A 13,298-nucleotide genomic window follows, 5' to 3' on the forward strand; every position below is an offset into this window, starting at 1 on the left:
TAAATGTAGAAAAATAAATGTATTTACTTACTTCTAATTTCTTTACTTCATTTCTGATTTTGTGAGGACATTTATATAGGACACACATTAAAACAGATAATGAAAAAAAAGTAATATACCAATACATGAGAAAACAAAATTGCAGTAGTCAAGGCAATAGAGGAAAAAAACCATAAAGGCCTTAATATTTTACACAGTTATTAATTTCTAGATATTAATTTTACTTGGCCATCCCTAGTGACTAAAAGAAAAAGCAAAGGGGATCAATTTTATGATGCACATTGTGTATAAGAGAACACCCCACTTAACTTTGGATGGTTTAAGTGAGGAGGAGTATGAGAGTTCAATTCAGGAAACTGTCAATGAAAAAAATGTTTTTGAAGAGATTTAATATAAGGAACATTAAGTGATGTGTTGGGCAAATCCGAGTCTGTAGTAACAACCCTATAGTACATATTGAGCAGGGCATGTAAACTGAGGATTGTTTTATACAGAATATTTGCATATAAGCTGAAAGTAGAATGTTGAAGCATAGGAAAGGCAATTCAGTTTGGAGGAGGTCTAAACAATGCTACCTATATATTTACCTTTCCAATAATTTGTATTGTTTGAAAATAAATAATAGACTATCCAGAAGTATGGATTAATCATGTGTGCTTTAGAAAAGCATTTATATGTTTCTTATCTGTCAATAATTTTTTAAAATAAAAATTAAGCAGCAGGCATTGACAAGGACCTGAAATGCAGGTATTCTGGGTTTTGTCTATTTTGCTATTCTTCATCACTTCTTTGGCAATGGAGAATAGAATATAAATTACTAATCTCTGCACTTCTATAAAACGTAGTAGACTTGCCATGTTGTTTTGCAATGTATCTCATCAAGGTCAGAGACCAAAGATCATCTATCTTTGTAACCCAGCCACTAGGAAAGGAAGTAGAACATAATGGATTTTAATTCATTATATTTTCCTAAGTGAGCCATTTTGCAGACTTTCCAGAACATCATCACCTTTCATATAGCTTGAGAAAGGTCAAGATCATGCATAAACTAACACCAAGGAACTTAATATATAGTCAAAACTTATCTTTTGCTTCAATTCAAAAATATTGACTAAAAACAGAGTATCAACTGATATATGTATGAATTTAAAAAGAAGGAGGAGGAGGAGGAAACCATCCAGAAGAATCTTCAAAATCTAACTATACTTAGGCTATGTCAGTGACATGACAGATCAGCATTTACTCAAATGATCTATGAAACAATAGCCCTATCTCACGTTCGAAGTTGGATGAGAATTAGATTGTAACATTCAGATTTGTAAAGTCAGTATAATGAGCATTTAGTATGAAGCCATACTAAAAGTCATAAAATGACAAGTCAAAATCATGAGAATAAATCCTTGGTGTGGGGCCCATACAGCAGTAAAATCAGTTACTTAGGGTTTTTTTTTTTTCCTTGAGTTTGGAATGCAAAGAGAATGAATAATTGCCAGTTATAGTATGAAAATATAGGGTGATGTAAACTGCGGTAGACAGTGTCAAAATCAAAACCAAATGAACAAATTTAAAAGCAGTTTGAGATACAAACAGTTGGTTAATATTGTGTAAATTAAATGTGTAAATTAAATGGTTAACCTGTGAACTTATTTGAATAGAACATTCTTGCAACAGTCTAGAAACATACATAGAATAATAGATGGAAGAAAATGACCTCCTTTCCCATACTCTATGAGTGACTGTATTGCCAGGACACAATATTTCTGGAACTTGTTGCTTGAAGTGTGGTCCTGAACTAGCAACCTCTGGCATCACGTGGATATTAGAAATGCAGAATCTGAGACCCAAACTCATTCTTGCTGAATGAAAACCTGCATTTTTTTCAAGTTCCTGAGGGGTTTCATATGCACATTAAATTTCAGGAGGCACTGCTCTAGCATATACTACCAAAATAGGATGGGGGCCCTTAGCAAGTTTTATTTTATTTTATTTTTAAGATTTTATTTATTGATTTGACACGGAGAGAGATATCACAAGTAGGCAGAGAGGCAGACAGAGTGAGAGGAGGAAGCAGGCTCCCCACTGAGCAGAAAGGATGTTGTTTTACAATGTATCTCATCATCCCAGGACCCTGGGATCATGACTGAGCCAAAGGCAGAGGCTTTAGCCCACTGAGCCACCCGGGCGCCCCCCTTAGCAAGTTTTTTTTTTTTAAAAAAGTCGATAAAGACATGGCTAGGAACATGTTACTAGAAGAACTTCTTCCACTTTCTTCATTGGTGGGCAGTCCACCTATATTATAGAGTGTTTAATAGTTTTGGTGTTTTGTTTTGTTTTGTTTTGTTTTTTTAAGATTTATATTTATTTATTTATTTATTTGAGAGAGAGGAATAGGTGAGAGAGATTTCCAAGCAGGCTCCAGGCTAAGTGCTGAGCCCACTGTGGGGCTCAATCTCACCAATCTGAGATCATGACCTGAGCAGAAATCAAGAGTTGGGCACTTAAACAATTGAACCACCTGTGTATCCCCAGGGTGTTTAAAAGGTTTAAATGAAAAAGAATAAGTATTTTTCAGTATAGTCTTGTATGAACTCCCATTTATACATTGCCCATTTCTTGTAAGACCATGAAATTTCCTAAATTAGTAAATACTCTAAATACATTGTCTTCACTTTATTGTTGAATTCTAACTCATCTTTACATCATGGGCTTTCAGCATTTTTTACACTAACAATGACCCAATTCTGCACCAACGTTTCCCCCAATTGCTGACAATTTAATAACATACAGGACTAATAATTAAGTTTTTAGAGAATCTACAGGTGTTTGCAATTTGAAGGTTCTGAATATAGTATCCAAACATAAATAGAATTGGACCCTTATAATTGAGTTGGACAAGCCCCCCAAGTAAGAATGCAGGAAGAGATTGTATTGTTGTTGTTTTCTTTTGTTTTGTTTTTGTTTTGCTTTCAATGCCGTTTAAGTTTAGAGTCTATGTACTGAACAGTGTTTAGAAAACGTGCCATGCAATCACATATGGGCTTTTATGGAACATTCCTGTCTTGGTGTATTCTCGCTCCTTGGTAGGTCTTACTACGCAATTTTTCAGCACTACGGACAGCGCCTAGACGCCAATCCCTAAAAAGCAGGGGCGGGCAGGGAGGGCAGGATCCGGTTGGGTTTGCGCAGAAAAGAAAAGGTGAAGAATAGGGAAAAATAACTCCAAATGACGCATGCGGTCCCCAGTTAAACCAACACACTTTCACTCTCGTCTTTCTCTTATCAGACGAGAAGGAAGACGTATTTAGCGTCAACTCCTCGGCTGAGACTGCGGTCAACCAGTACAACAAAATGCCCGCGGCACAGCTACGGATGCAGAGCAGAGGAAAACACGGATTTTAAGAATAAATTAATTAAACCTCCACTGCCTTGGGAAGCCAGATGAATGATGAACTCCGATTGCTACCCTGCAGTGTGATAGTGAAAATGAGCACCTTTTTTTTTCCTTTTCTTTTTAGAAACACTGAGGAATAGAGCCTGTTGCTGCGGTGGCCCATTCCCCGCCCCCCTCTCATTTCCCAACTCCTCTGTGTCACAAACACAGACGCCTTCACATACACGCGCGCGCGCGCAAATATTTACACTCTGCCACATCGAATAAATCCAGGCACATTTTCCTGCAAATACACTAGCGCGCGCACACGTACTTCGCGGGCGCCCACGTCCTCTGTCTCTCCCTGACAGATACAGACATTTACACACCTAGGCCAGGAGAGCGCTAACCACGGTCCTGTGACTCCACGCAGTTTCCCAGGACACGCCTTTTACACTGTTACTGAACCGATCAGCGATCACAGACAAACCTGCCAACACTTAAGTCTACTCGCTGGATTTCATCTCCATGGCAACAAGCATGGAAGGTGAGACATCGCTGCCTGCGAAGTAACTTTCTCCCCCTACCCTCCGCATTGACTGACAGGGTTTCAGTGAAGGTCCAGAGGAGAAGCCTGTTCTCATTCTCTTGTATTTCTGAAGCTAGGGAGCCGGAAAGGGGAGGGGGGTGGGGGGATACAGCCTGCAGGTCTGGTCAGTTCAAATTCTAAAGGAGAAAAGAGCCCTGATGTTGCTGCTGCTGCTGCTGCTGTTGTCAAAAAGAAAAAATAAAATGTGTTTTGTGTTTGCAGTTAGCTTTCTGATGCTTCTCCCATGTTTTGTAGGAGGTTTCTACGCTTCTTTAGTTTACTATGTCCAAAGAGAACTGGAGACAAAGCAGAACGATAATGACAGTCCAGGTTTCTCTAGTGAGACATTTTGAAAAATTTCCGACCAGATATCCAGTATTTGAAAAGATCCAATGTCAGAGTCCTTGGGGAGTCATACGAAGATTCTCTAAAGGTTGAAATCTGAAAGGTTGAGGGGAGGGTATTGGTTTTGGCAGATCCCAGGGTTCTGGATCTCTGGCAAGGCCTGAAATGTATGTACTTCACCATTATGACGACATCTGGGTTTGTAATTTAAGGTTTTCCTTTAATTCCAACACATTCCATTCCTAATGATTAACTAGTCTGTGCAGAAATGGTCTGAACAATGCTTCATTTCCCTGTTTACTTTGAATGGGATTTAATAACCTTGATATTTGGTGGGGGATGTATATATGTGTATATGGGAGGAGTCATCATTTTTTAGCCTAGGTTTTCTTACATGTCTCATTTTATGAAATCATGTGTGTTCATATTATTAGCATTAAAGATCACTATATCTGATATCCAGTATCAAAATACTTTTCACCGAGAATACCATATTCCACTATAATAGTTGTCATTTCAGATATACTGTTTGGACTATCATTACTAGATAAATATACCAGAGGGAAAAAAACCTGTTGATTAAAATAAAATACAAGAGGTTCTCTCTCTTTTTTTTTTAAATGGGCATATACTTTTCAATATTGGTTTCTACAGTTGCAACATTGTGGCATGCAAACGAACTATAGGTTTCTGAAAAGTGAAATTTTATATTTCTAATCAGTAACTTATTCACAGAAGAAAAAAACCACATACAACATCCATGTCGTATGTGGCTATATATATATGTGTGTGTATGTATATGCATATTATATACATACACACACATATATATGGTATAAAAATACTGGTATCTTTGACTACTCACAATGGTATGATTTGTATGATCATAGAAAGACTTTGTTTATTGGTTATTAATTACAAAGCTATTGAGTGAGATTTTGGCCTTTAGGTCTACAGCTATACTGTTGGCCCAATCCTATGATTCATCAGGACTTAAAAATCTTAGTACCTGACAGTTGTCATGAAGGAAATGATGTACTTTCAACTCAATTGCTCATTTCTAAAGTACCTATATGTTGATCTTGTTCATTTTTTGTGGTGTAGCATATTTAAAATAACTTCTACTGCACAATTTTACATCTACTCTTTTTTTGAAAATTCATTTCTTTTTTCTCAACAGGGTTTATTTGTCCTGGTATTATAACTTCATGGTCTAAATGTCTCTCATTTTTCTATTTCCCAGTAAACAAGATATTAAGATGATGTTTTCCTTCTGAGGTAGGCATTAAAATGTCTGTTTTACAGAACCTAATGATTTATTTTGCTTTTCCATCTCTGTCACAGACTAGAGAAAGTGAAAATGTATCTTTTATCCACATTCATCGAGTAATTTCAGATATCTTATTGATTATGAAGAAGTCAGTATTTTAAGTGGAGAGTTCTATTATTTTTAACAGTATTTTGTTACTAGCAATACTTTCTTTCATCAAATTATGCTCTATATCAATAGAAAAGTACAAAGCTCATTGCACTTACTATATAATCTCAAAAACTTTAGAACTTGCTGTTGAAATGAGACAAATTGTTCATTTCACACAGCAAGTAAAATGGAAAGTTTGGGCAAATGTTTGAAGAAAAAATAGGCCTGAAAATATTGGTATTTCATTTGCTACACCTATGGCTTAAATTACCAAGGGCATCTATTTGCTGAACATATTGTTAGGCAATTGCTTAACTTTTTATTTATTTGCTTATGGAGACAGCCTGCAGCAATGGTCAGACTTTTTTCCCATCTTAAATACTACCCTTAAATTGTTTACCTTGACTTGTACCTTGTTTTCATCTTTAGTATAGATAGAATTTTAAAATGAATTTAAAAGTCCAAATTCTTTTAAGATATTAATAAAACCTCTGTTCTTTATCTCCCCAATTTCTGGCTAAAAATAGAAATTCCCCAGTTCTTTGAACCCCAACTGAATTTATTTGGTTCTACTTTTAAAATTTGAATATATAATCATGTCCTTATTATTAGAAATAATTGTTTTTTAGATCTAAACTTTTGCACTTAAATTTTTGTGCAAGTAAAACATCTTTTTTGTCAAGTTTCTTTTATCATTTGGCTTTATTTATTCATTACCCATCACTCCAAAACCCTCTTCAATTTAGTGTCCCTCCTGGACATTCCACCACAATTTTTAAAGTAATGAAAATATTCTGAAGGCCAAACCCAAGGCCCTGTTTTTCAGCACGTAGTTTCTATCACCACTGCAGAATTTGACAATGTTTACCAATATCTTTAGAAACTCTAGCTTCCTTTGTTCTAAGTGAACTTCCTACTACAGAGTCACTTATGACTCTGATCATTCCTAATGCAACTCCACTAGCAGATCCTGCTTTCCTCTTGTAAGAGAAGGATTCTCAGAGGTTCATTGCTAGGTTTCTTTCATCTTCAATCCTTTTTGGTGACTGCAAATAGAACCTTAATGGGATGACATAAAAATTGCTTTCTGGATCAATCCAGAACAAGTAGATCTGGCTTCCTACAGTAACATTTCAAATATCTGAATGCAGTTAGCACCCTCCTTGGTCTTCCTTTTCTGCAAAACTCAGCAACTCTTTCTTTCTCTTAAGTTTTGATCTATAAATTCTGTGTATTAAACTCTCTTCATCCTGGAGCTATTTTTCCACACAAATTTTATTTGTCAGTAATATCCTTAAGATATTCTTCTCACCAGTAATTTTATGCTAAACAACATGATCTGGGTTAATTTGTTTAAAACTGCCTATTGAGTATCTACTATGTCCCAGGTATGGACACCATAAGTTCGCTAAGCACAGAACTAAACTCTTCATTTACTTTCTAAATTGACACTTTGTACATATTTTCTTAATTTTGATTAATGAAAGCACTGTCTTTACACTTGTCCAGGCTTAATAGAGTGGAGTCATCTTTGATACCTCTCTCTCCATGGCTCTCTACTTCCATCATTTGCCAGAACTTCCCCAATATCTTTACAAACATCTGCAAAACCCATTTCCTCTCCCACATATCTATTTTGTTAGTCCAAGCCCTCATTGCTTCTCACCTGGACCATTTCTCTCATGGTGCTCGCTCCCTGAAATCTTTGTCTATTTTGGCCTCATCATCAAGCAACTCAACCTTTAGGCAAATAAATTGCAAACTCAGCCTAACAGTCAAAGAATTTCCCATCTTGGCTCAACCTACCTTTCTAATGTACTGTTTCCCATACTCCGCTTTACTTGTGCCAAACTGTGAACAAATTCAGCACTTTTCTACCTTCGTGTTTATTGTCATGCTGTTTCCTTCTGCACATACCTAAATCTTCTGTTTTTCAAGACTAAGCTCAAATACAATTTCTTACAATCTCTTTCCTGATCCTTAAATGAGTGAAATCTCTATTTCCTCTAAATTTGTTGGCTTTGCATCTCTTCTGTTGTCAGGATATTAAAGATAATAATATTAACCTTGTATGGTTATTATGGGGGTTAAATAAAAATAATAGATGTAAAGCAATGTTTGGTATATGGTGTATGCTAAATACAAGCTTATTCCCTCTTCCCTTCTTTTTTTTTTTTTTAAGATTTTATTTATTTATTTGACAGAGAGATCATGAGTAGGCAGAGAGGCAGGCAGAGAGAGAGAGAGGAGGAAGCAGGCTCCCTGCCAAGCAGAGAGCCTGATGTGGGGCTGATCCCAGGACCCGGGGACCATGACCTGAGCCGAAGGTAGAGGCTTTAACCCACTGAGCCACCCAGGCGCCCCATCCCTCTTCCCTTCTATTGCCTTTGTAGAAACCGATGCTGTTTTCTTCCTGTTTGTGCATGGACCCTTGCCCTTACGGGTTGGAATCACCTAGAGTAAAAATCATGTGAATCTTTCTAGGAATGCTATCATTAATCAATCTGATAAAAATAAATAAGAAACACTGAACTCTGAGCTGCTGAATTTTGATATTTATCTCCGAGGCCAATTTTTTAAAATCAAACAGAAGTTTTCTTATTCACTTCAACTAAATGTTAAATATTTTTTGACATGTTTTCTGGATGCCTAAAAATCAGATTTTCAGAAACCAGAACTTTATTCATCAAAAATTAGATTTTTCAATACATTTATTTTGATTCAGTTCAGATATTTTTTGGATAACTATGATAGAAGCTGAGAGCTGTAATTAGTACTTGAAAACTAGTTATTTTTGCATTAAAAAGGAAAGTAATTCAGATTGTCTGAGACTCTCAGGAGGAGGCATTATCTGGTGTGTTAGGTAATTTAATAAGATATCTTGTATCTCAAACTTGGAAGATACTGTGTTTTAATTTTAATAGTGACAAATGAGATAAATGTTTTATTGCTACAGCTAGAAAATGCCTCTTTTTGTTTGTTTGTTTGGTCAATTGATGGGCTTTAATATAAATAACAGAGACTAGCGGATTATTCATTAGGAGCTAACTGACAACTCTTTTAATGCTTAGCTACAACCCTTTGTTTCTGTCTGCGGTATGATTTTTTACAACATAAATAAATTGAACTAATATCATAATTATACATAGTTTAGGTTTTTCTACATAATGTCAATATGGACCAGTTGAAAAATGTACAGATTATTACTAAAACTGCCCAGATGTTTTAACTTTTGCATTAGCAATTGTTGCAAGTGTGTTCCTCAGAAACTGGTCTCTGAGGCAGAGTTCAGTGTGAGGACATTTATTAAGTGGTGCCCTAGGGCCCAACACTTGTGGAAGAATGGGGAATAGGCAGGAGTGTGCAGAAGTTGAACTATAATGTAGAACCAGTGCAGTCTTAGTTTACTGTATATACAACTCTAGACCTAGAATGGTCTTTCAGAGTTGTGCTCTATTGAGTCGAAATGACCGGGCTTTTTAATTTTGCATCAATCAGTCATTAGAAATGGTCTGCCCTGGGAACAGACTGTGACCTTGCATGAGGCAGGCAGCTCCCCACGAAAGGGGTTACATACAGCTGAAGATTATCTAGTGGCAGCACTCCCAGCTTCTGGGCAAGAAGTCCTGCGTTGAAGGGAGCCTGTTAGACACACCACACACATCCACCAGTAAAGCAGGTTTATTGCTTCCTCTTATCAGCATATCCTCTGAAATAGTCAAATGATACAGCCTAGCAAAGTCAAGACTCTAATGAAAAAAATAGTTCAAACTAGCTACTTGGCTGAATCAGTTACACAACAAAGGTTTGGTTCAGCATGTCCATGTAGAAACATCCTGCTTTTCGTGTCTTCACTTGTTAAACAAATGAACCAGAGAATGTATGGATCTCAGCAAAAGACCTTTAACTGATAAAAGCAATAAAAGTGGAGATTTCCTCAAGGAAAAAAGTTCTTGTTAAGTCCCAAGGTCATTAGATATTCAGTCCAGTCTCATGTCTTCTACAGGATAAATCGTACAAGAGCTCAATCAGAAAAATCACTCTGATCCATCTAAGTGATACTAAATTTTTAAAAAATTAAAGTATAGTCACTGTACTATACATATTAAGGAAGAAAAAAAATGATTTGATGGGATGAAGTGTAACAGAGAAGTTTGAAACAATATTTTTCCGTTACTGCATACTGCACAATGTATTAAATATTCCTGACACTTAAGGTTTGAAGGTAGAGCTGTTTTGTAATCCAAACTATTATAAAGTAAAATATTGTTTAATATTAACTGGCTTATTCATTAGTGAATAACTGTGAAAGCTACAAGTTTGTTCTTATTAGTTACTTCCTTTTACTCTTTACATCCCGTATCTCTTCTGTATCCGTCGTTTTCTGAAAATCGAATCCAAAAAAATTTGGTCAAGCCATTTTAGTAAGTAATTCTTAAAAATTATAAGAAAAAGCAGTAATAAAAATGCAAACAAGAAAAATCTATTATTCTTTGTTACTGGATGACAAGTTACTTGCTAGAAGTCCACTCAAGAAGGGTGGCTATGGGTTAGTAACCATTTGATTTAATTAAACAATCTTAATTTAATTAACATTAAGACATCAAATGGGAAAATCTGTTTTGCTTCAATCCAACACATACTTTGTGAATACTTTTGCTGTAGTTTTAAATTCTCAGTACAGAAGGAGCTTAGGACTGGAAATCTGTTTGGGAAGAGAACTGGGGATCTCATCTTGAAGCTGAATGTTTATAGCAAATAATGCTGTTTCACTTGGTTTTATGTTTATTTAGGGTGCTGAAAGCTAATGGGGCTGGTGGGGAGACGGTTAATGCACAGATACTGCTGCTTACTACTTACAAGATGCTATATTGGATACTGCTCTTATTAAAATAATTTTGTAAACACAATCTATCTCTTTAAGAAATTAATATTTAGCATATGGAGCGGTCGTGGGAAAGAAAACACAGGTATATAAGTCTAAAAGCTAAGAGAATGAAAAAGAGAGAAGACATTGCACCTATTTAAAAGGATCAGAATCTGCATCAGACAAAATGGCACTGGAGAGAGACCTTAAAACATGATGTGACCAGCCTACAGGGTCACCAGGTGACCTGGGTGTGACCAGCCTACACCCCATGATTATTTATGATGTTATCTACACATACAAAAATCAAAGTAAATATTAGGTGACAATTCAGGTCAAGGAAGCCATGACTTAACCATCTTACACTGAACCAAAAGCTTCTGGGGCTAATTATTTGAATATTCACTTTCATACCTGATTTTATATTCAGTGCGTATGGGTAGTTTCAGGCGTCCCCAAAGGCAACTCCATAATGAGTACAATAGAAGTAACATCTCCAATGCCAATTTGATCCTGATCCATATCTGATGTTTTCACATGTCTTTTGTGAGCTAAGTCAAGAGAGTTTGAAAACTGCCAGATTTTAGAAAGGTTACCTGCTCAATACCATACACGAATAACACTAAACTGAGTCCAATTTTGTGTCTAGGTCAAGAGGTGACTCCCTCAGCACTTCTGAAGAGCCATAATGCTGTGACAGTGAATAATGAGTAGTACCTATTGTGGCAACTCTTCAACTAAGATGAGTGTCAACGAAGTATCAGCTTTTTCATTGACTCTGGAGCAAAAAACTGGCTTTGCTTTTGTTGGGATTTTGTGTATATTCTTGGGACTTCTTATTATCAGATGCTTCAAAATCCTCTTAGACCCATATAGTAGCATGCCTTCCTCTACATGGGAAGATGAAGTTGAAGAGTTTGATAAAGGGACATTTGAATACGCACTTGCGTGAGAGTTCCACCATTAAGGCTTTTAGGGCTATGCCACTACGACACATGGAAGATACAATTGTAATTTCCTTGAGCATGCTGGAAGAAGCTCATTTCATTCAGTAAATTCAATAAACACGTGTGGTTGGACAAGTCACCTAACCTGTATGGACTTCAAGGAAGAGGCTAATTAAAGCATTTTTAATGTCCCTTTCGATTCTAGTGCCCTATGAACCCAGTGAATTTATCTGGAAGCCAGAGACCTGAGAAGAATGAAGATTTAAGATGTCATTAGATGTTTTTCAGTTTAGGAGTCTAATCTCTTGTGATTTGAATTCTAATGTTGACTTAGTCAAGAACTAGCCTTATGACTAAGGAACACTTTTCCAGATCTGCAAAACAAGGATAAAGAAACCTATCCTGCATATTTTACAGGGATGTTGAGAGGACCAAGTGATGTGTAATGAATGTGAAAGCAACTTGAAAATCATAAAATATTGTTGGAACATACCATGCCATCATTATTTATTACCCTCATTGGCAATAGAAATAGAGATTCTTAAACCTCAAGAAGGAATGGTTTAGTGTAAGTTATTCCTCTTCAATCTTCATTCTCTTCATTTGATGTATGAAAAGATAGAATTATATTACTCTAAAATTCTTTCCAACTATGAAATTCTTTCTGATTAACAAATGGAAGAAGATAGTAGGAGATAAATAAATACAAAACTATTTGTGTCACCAGAACACAAAACTGCCAAACACACTAAAAAAAAAGGCTAATATTTACTATGAGTTAGCACTAAATTGAGTGCTTTCCATTTATTATGTGATTTGATACCCTTATGAATCCTCTGAGTTCAATACTACTATTTCCATTTTATTATATTAATGTCACAGATGAGGAGCTAAAGCTGAGAGAGATTAAATAACTTTCCAAGGTCATCAAGTGAGAGAGTGGTTGTGTTAGGAATTGAACATGGGCAGGCACCTGGGTGGCTCAGTGGATTAAGGAATTGAACATGGGCAGTCCAATGTCAGATGCCTTGTTTATAAAGACCATGATGTACTCCAAGACACTATCCTGAGAATTTCTGTACACCTTACAAGTATGGTTATTGCTCAAGTCTATGACATTCCAAAACAAGTTGTCTCATTCCTGATACTTTCTATCTCCCAGTAGACTTAGAACACATCGGTGTTAATCTTCTGGACCAAATCCACACCTCAAGGAGCTCTTTGAACTCCAGTAGGTACAGGAGTGTGGGCCTGGGACACCTTATAGCCAGTTAGTTTTGTCCAAGAACATCTCATTGAGCCAAGTCAGCTGGATGTACTGAAAATTATGTGTGCCCAGAACACTAAGCATCTCCTTTGAGACCCAGGCTTCTTAAGTATTTATTAAGATATACATCCAAGTATGAGATGCACCATTTGTCCCCCAAGGAGGATACCCAGCAAGACCCTCCATTTTGGTGACTAGAACATAACAAGGACAAATTTTTCCTTCGAAAAGAATAAAGACCATAAAACCCAAAACACAAGAAAAGTTTATGACATATGAGCCTTGTTTCTGAAAGTTCAACACTCGAAAGCTTTTCAGATATCATCAATTCCACCATAGTATTATTTTCAGTCCCACTAAATGAAAATCTTTTAACCAAACATCTCTTCATCCATAGCATTTATTCATGATCTGTTGTTTACCTTAGACTTTTGGAGGGTAGCAGCAGGGAAAGAATCATCAGTGTCTTTTTTTTCAGAGCCAGAAACAATAT

General features: G+C 36.3%; 1 protein-coding gene across 1 annotated transcript; it reads left to right on the forward strand.

Moving 5' to 3' along the window:
* Nucleotides 1-11,244: 11,244 nt before the first annotated feature.
* CTXN2 (cortexin 2) lies at nucleotides 11,245-12,095 on the forward strand. Its single transcript, XM_004751334.3, has one exon. It carries the CDS (start codon nucleotides 11,298-11,300, stop codon nucleotides 11,541-11,543), a length of 246 nt encoding a protein of 81 aa, XP_004751391.1. The 5' UTR covers nucleotides 11,245-11,297; the 3' UTR covers nucleotides 11,544-12,095.
* Nucleotides 12,096-13,298: the final 1,203 nt, after the last annotated feature.

This window comes from Mustela putorius, unplaced genomic scaffold, assembly GCF_011764305.1.
Source record: "Mustela putorius furo isolate JIRA1106 unplaced genomic scaffold, ASM1176430v1.1 tig00003898_pilon_pilon_pilon, whole genome shotgun sequence".
Lineage (NCBI taxonomy): Eukaryota > Metazoa > Chordata > Mammalia > Carnivora > Mustelidae > Mustela > Mustela putorius.

Coding starts and splice junctions, on each gene's coding strand:
- CTXN2 (XM_004751334.3), top strand. CDS start 11,298: ATGAGTAGTACCTATTGTGGCAACTCTTCAACTAAGATGAGTGTCAAC.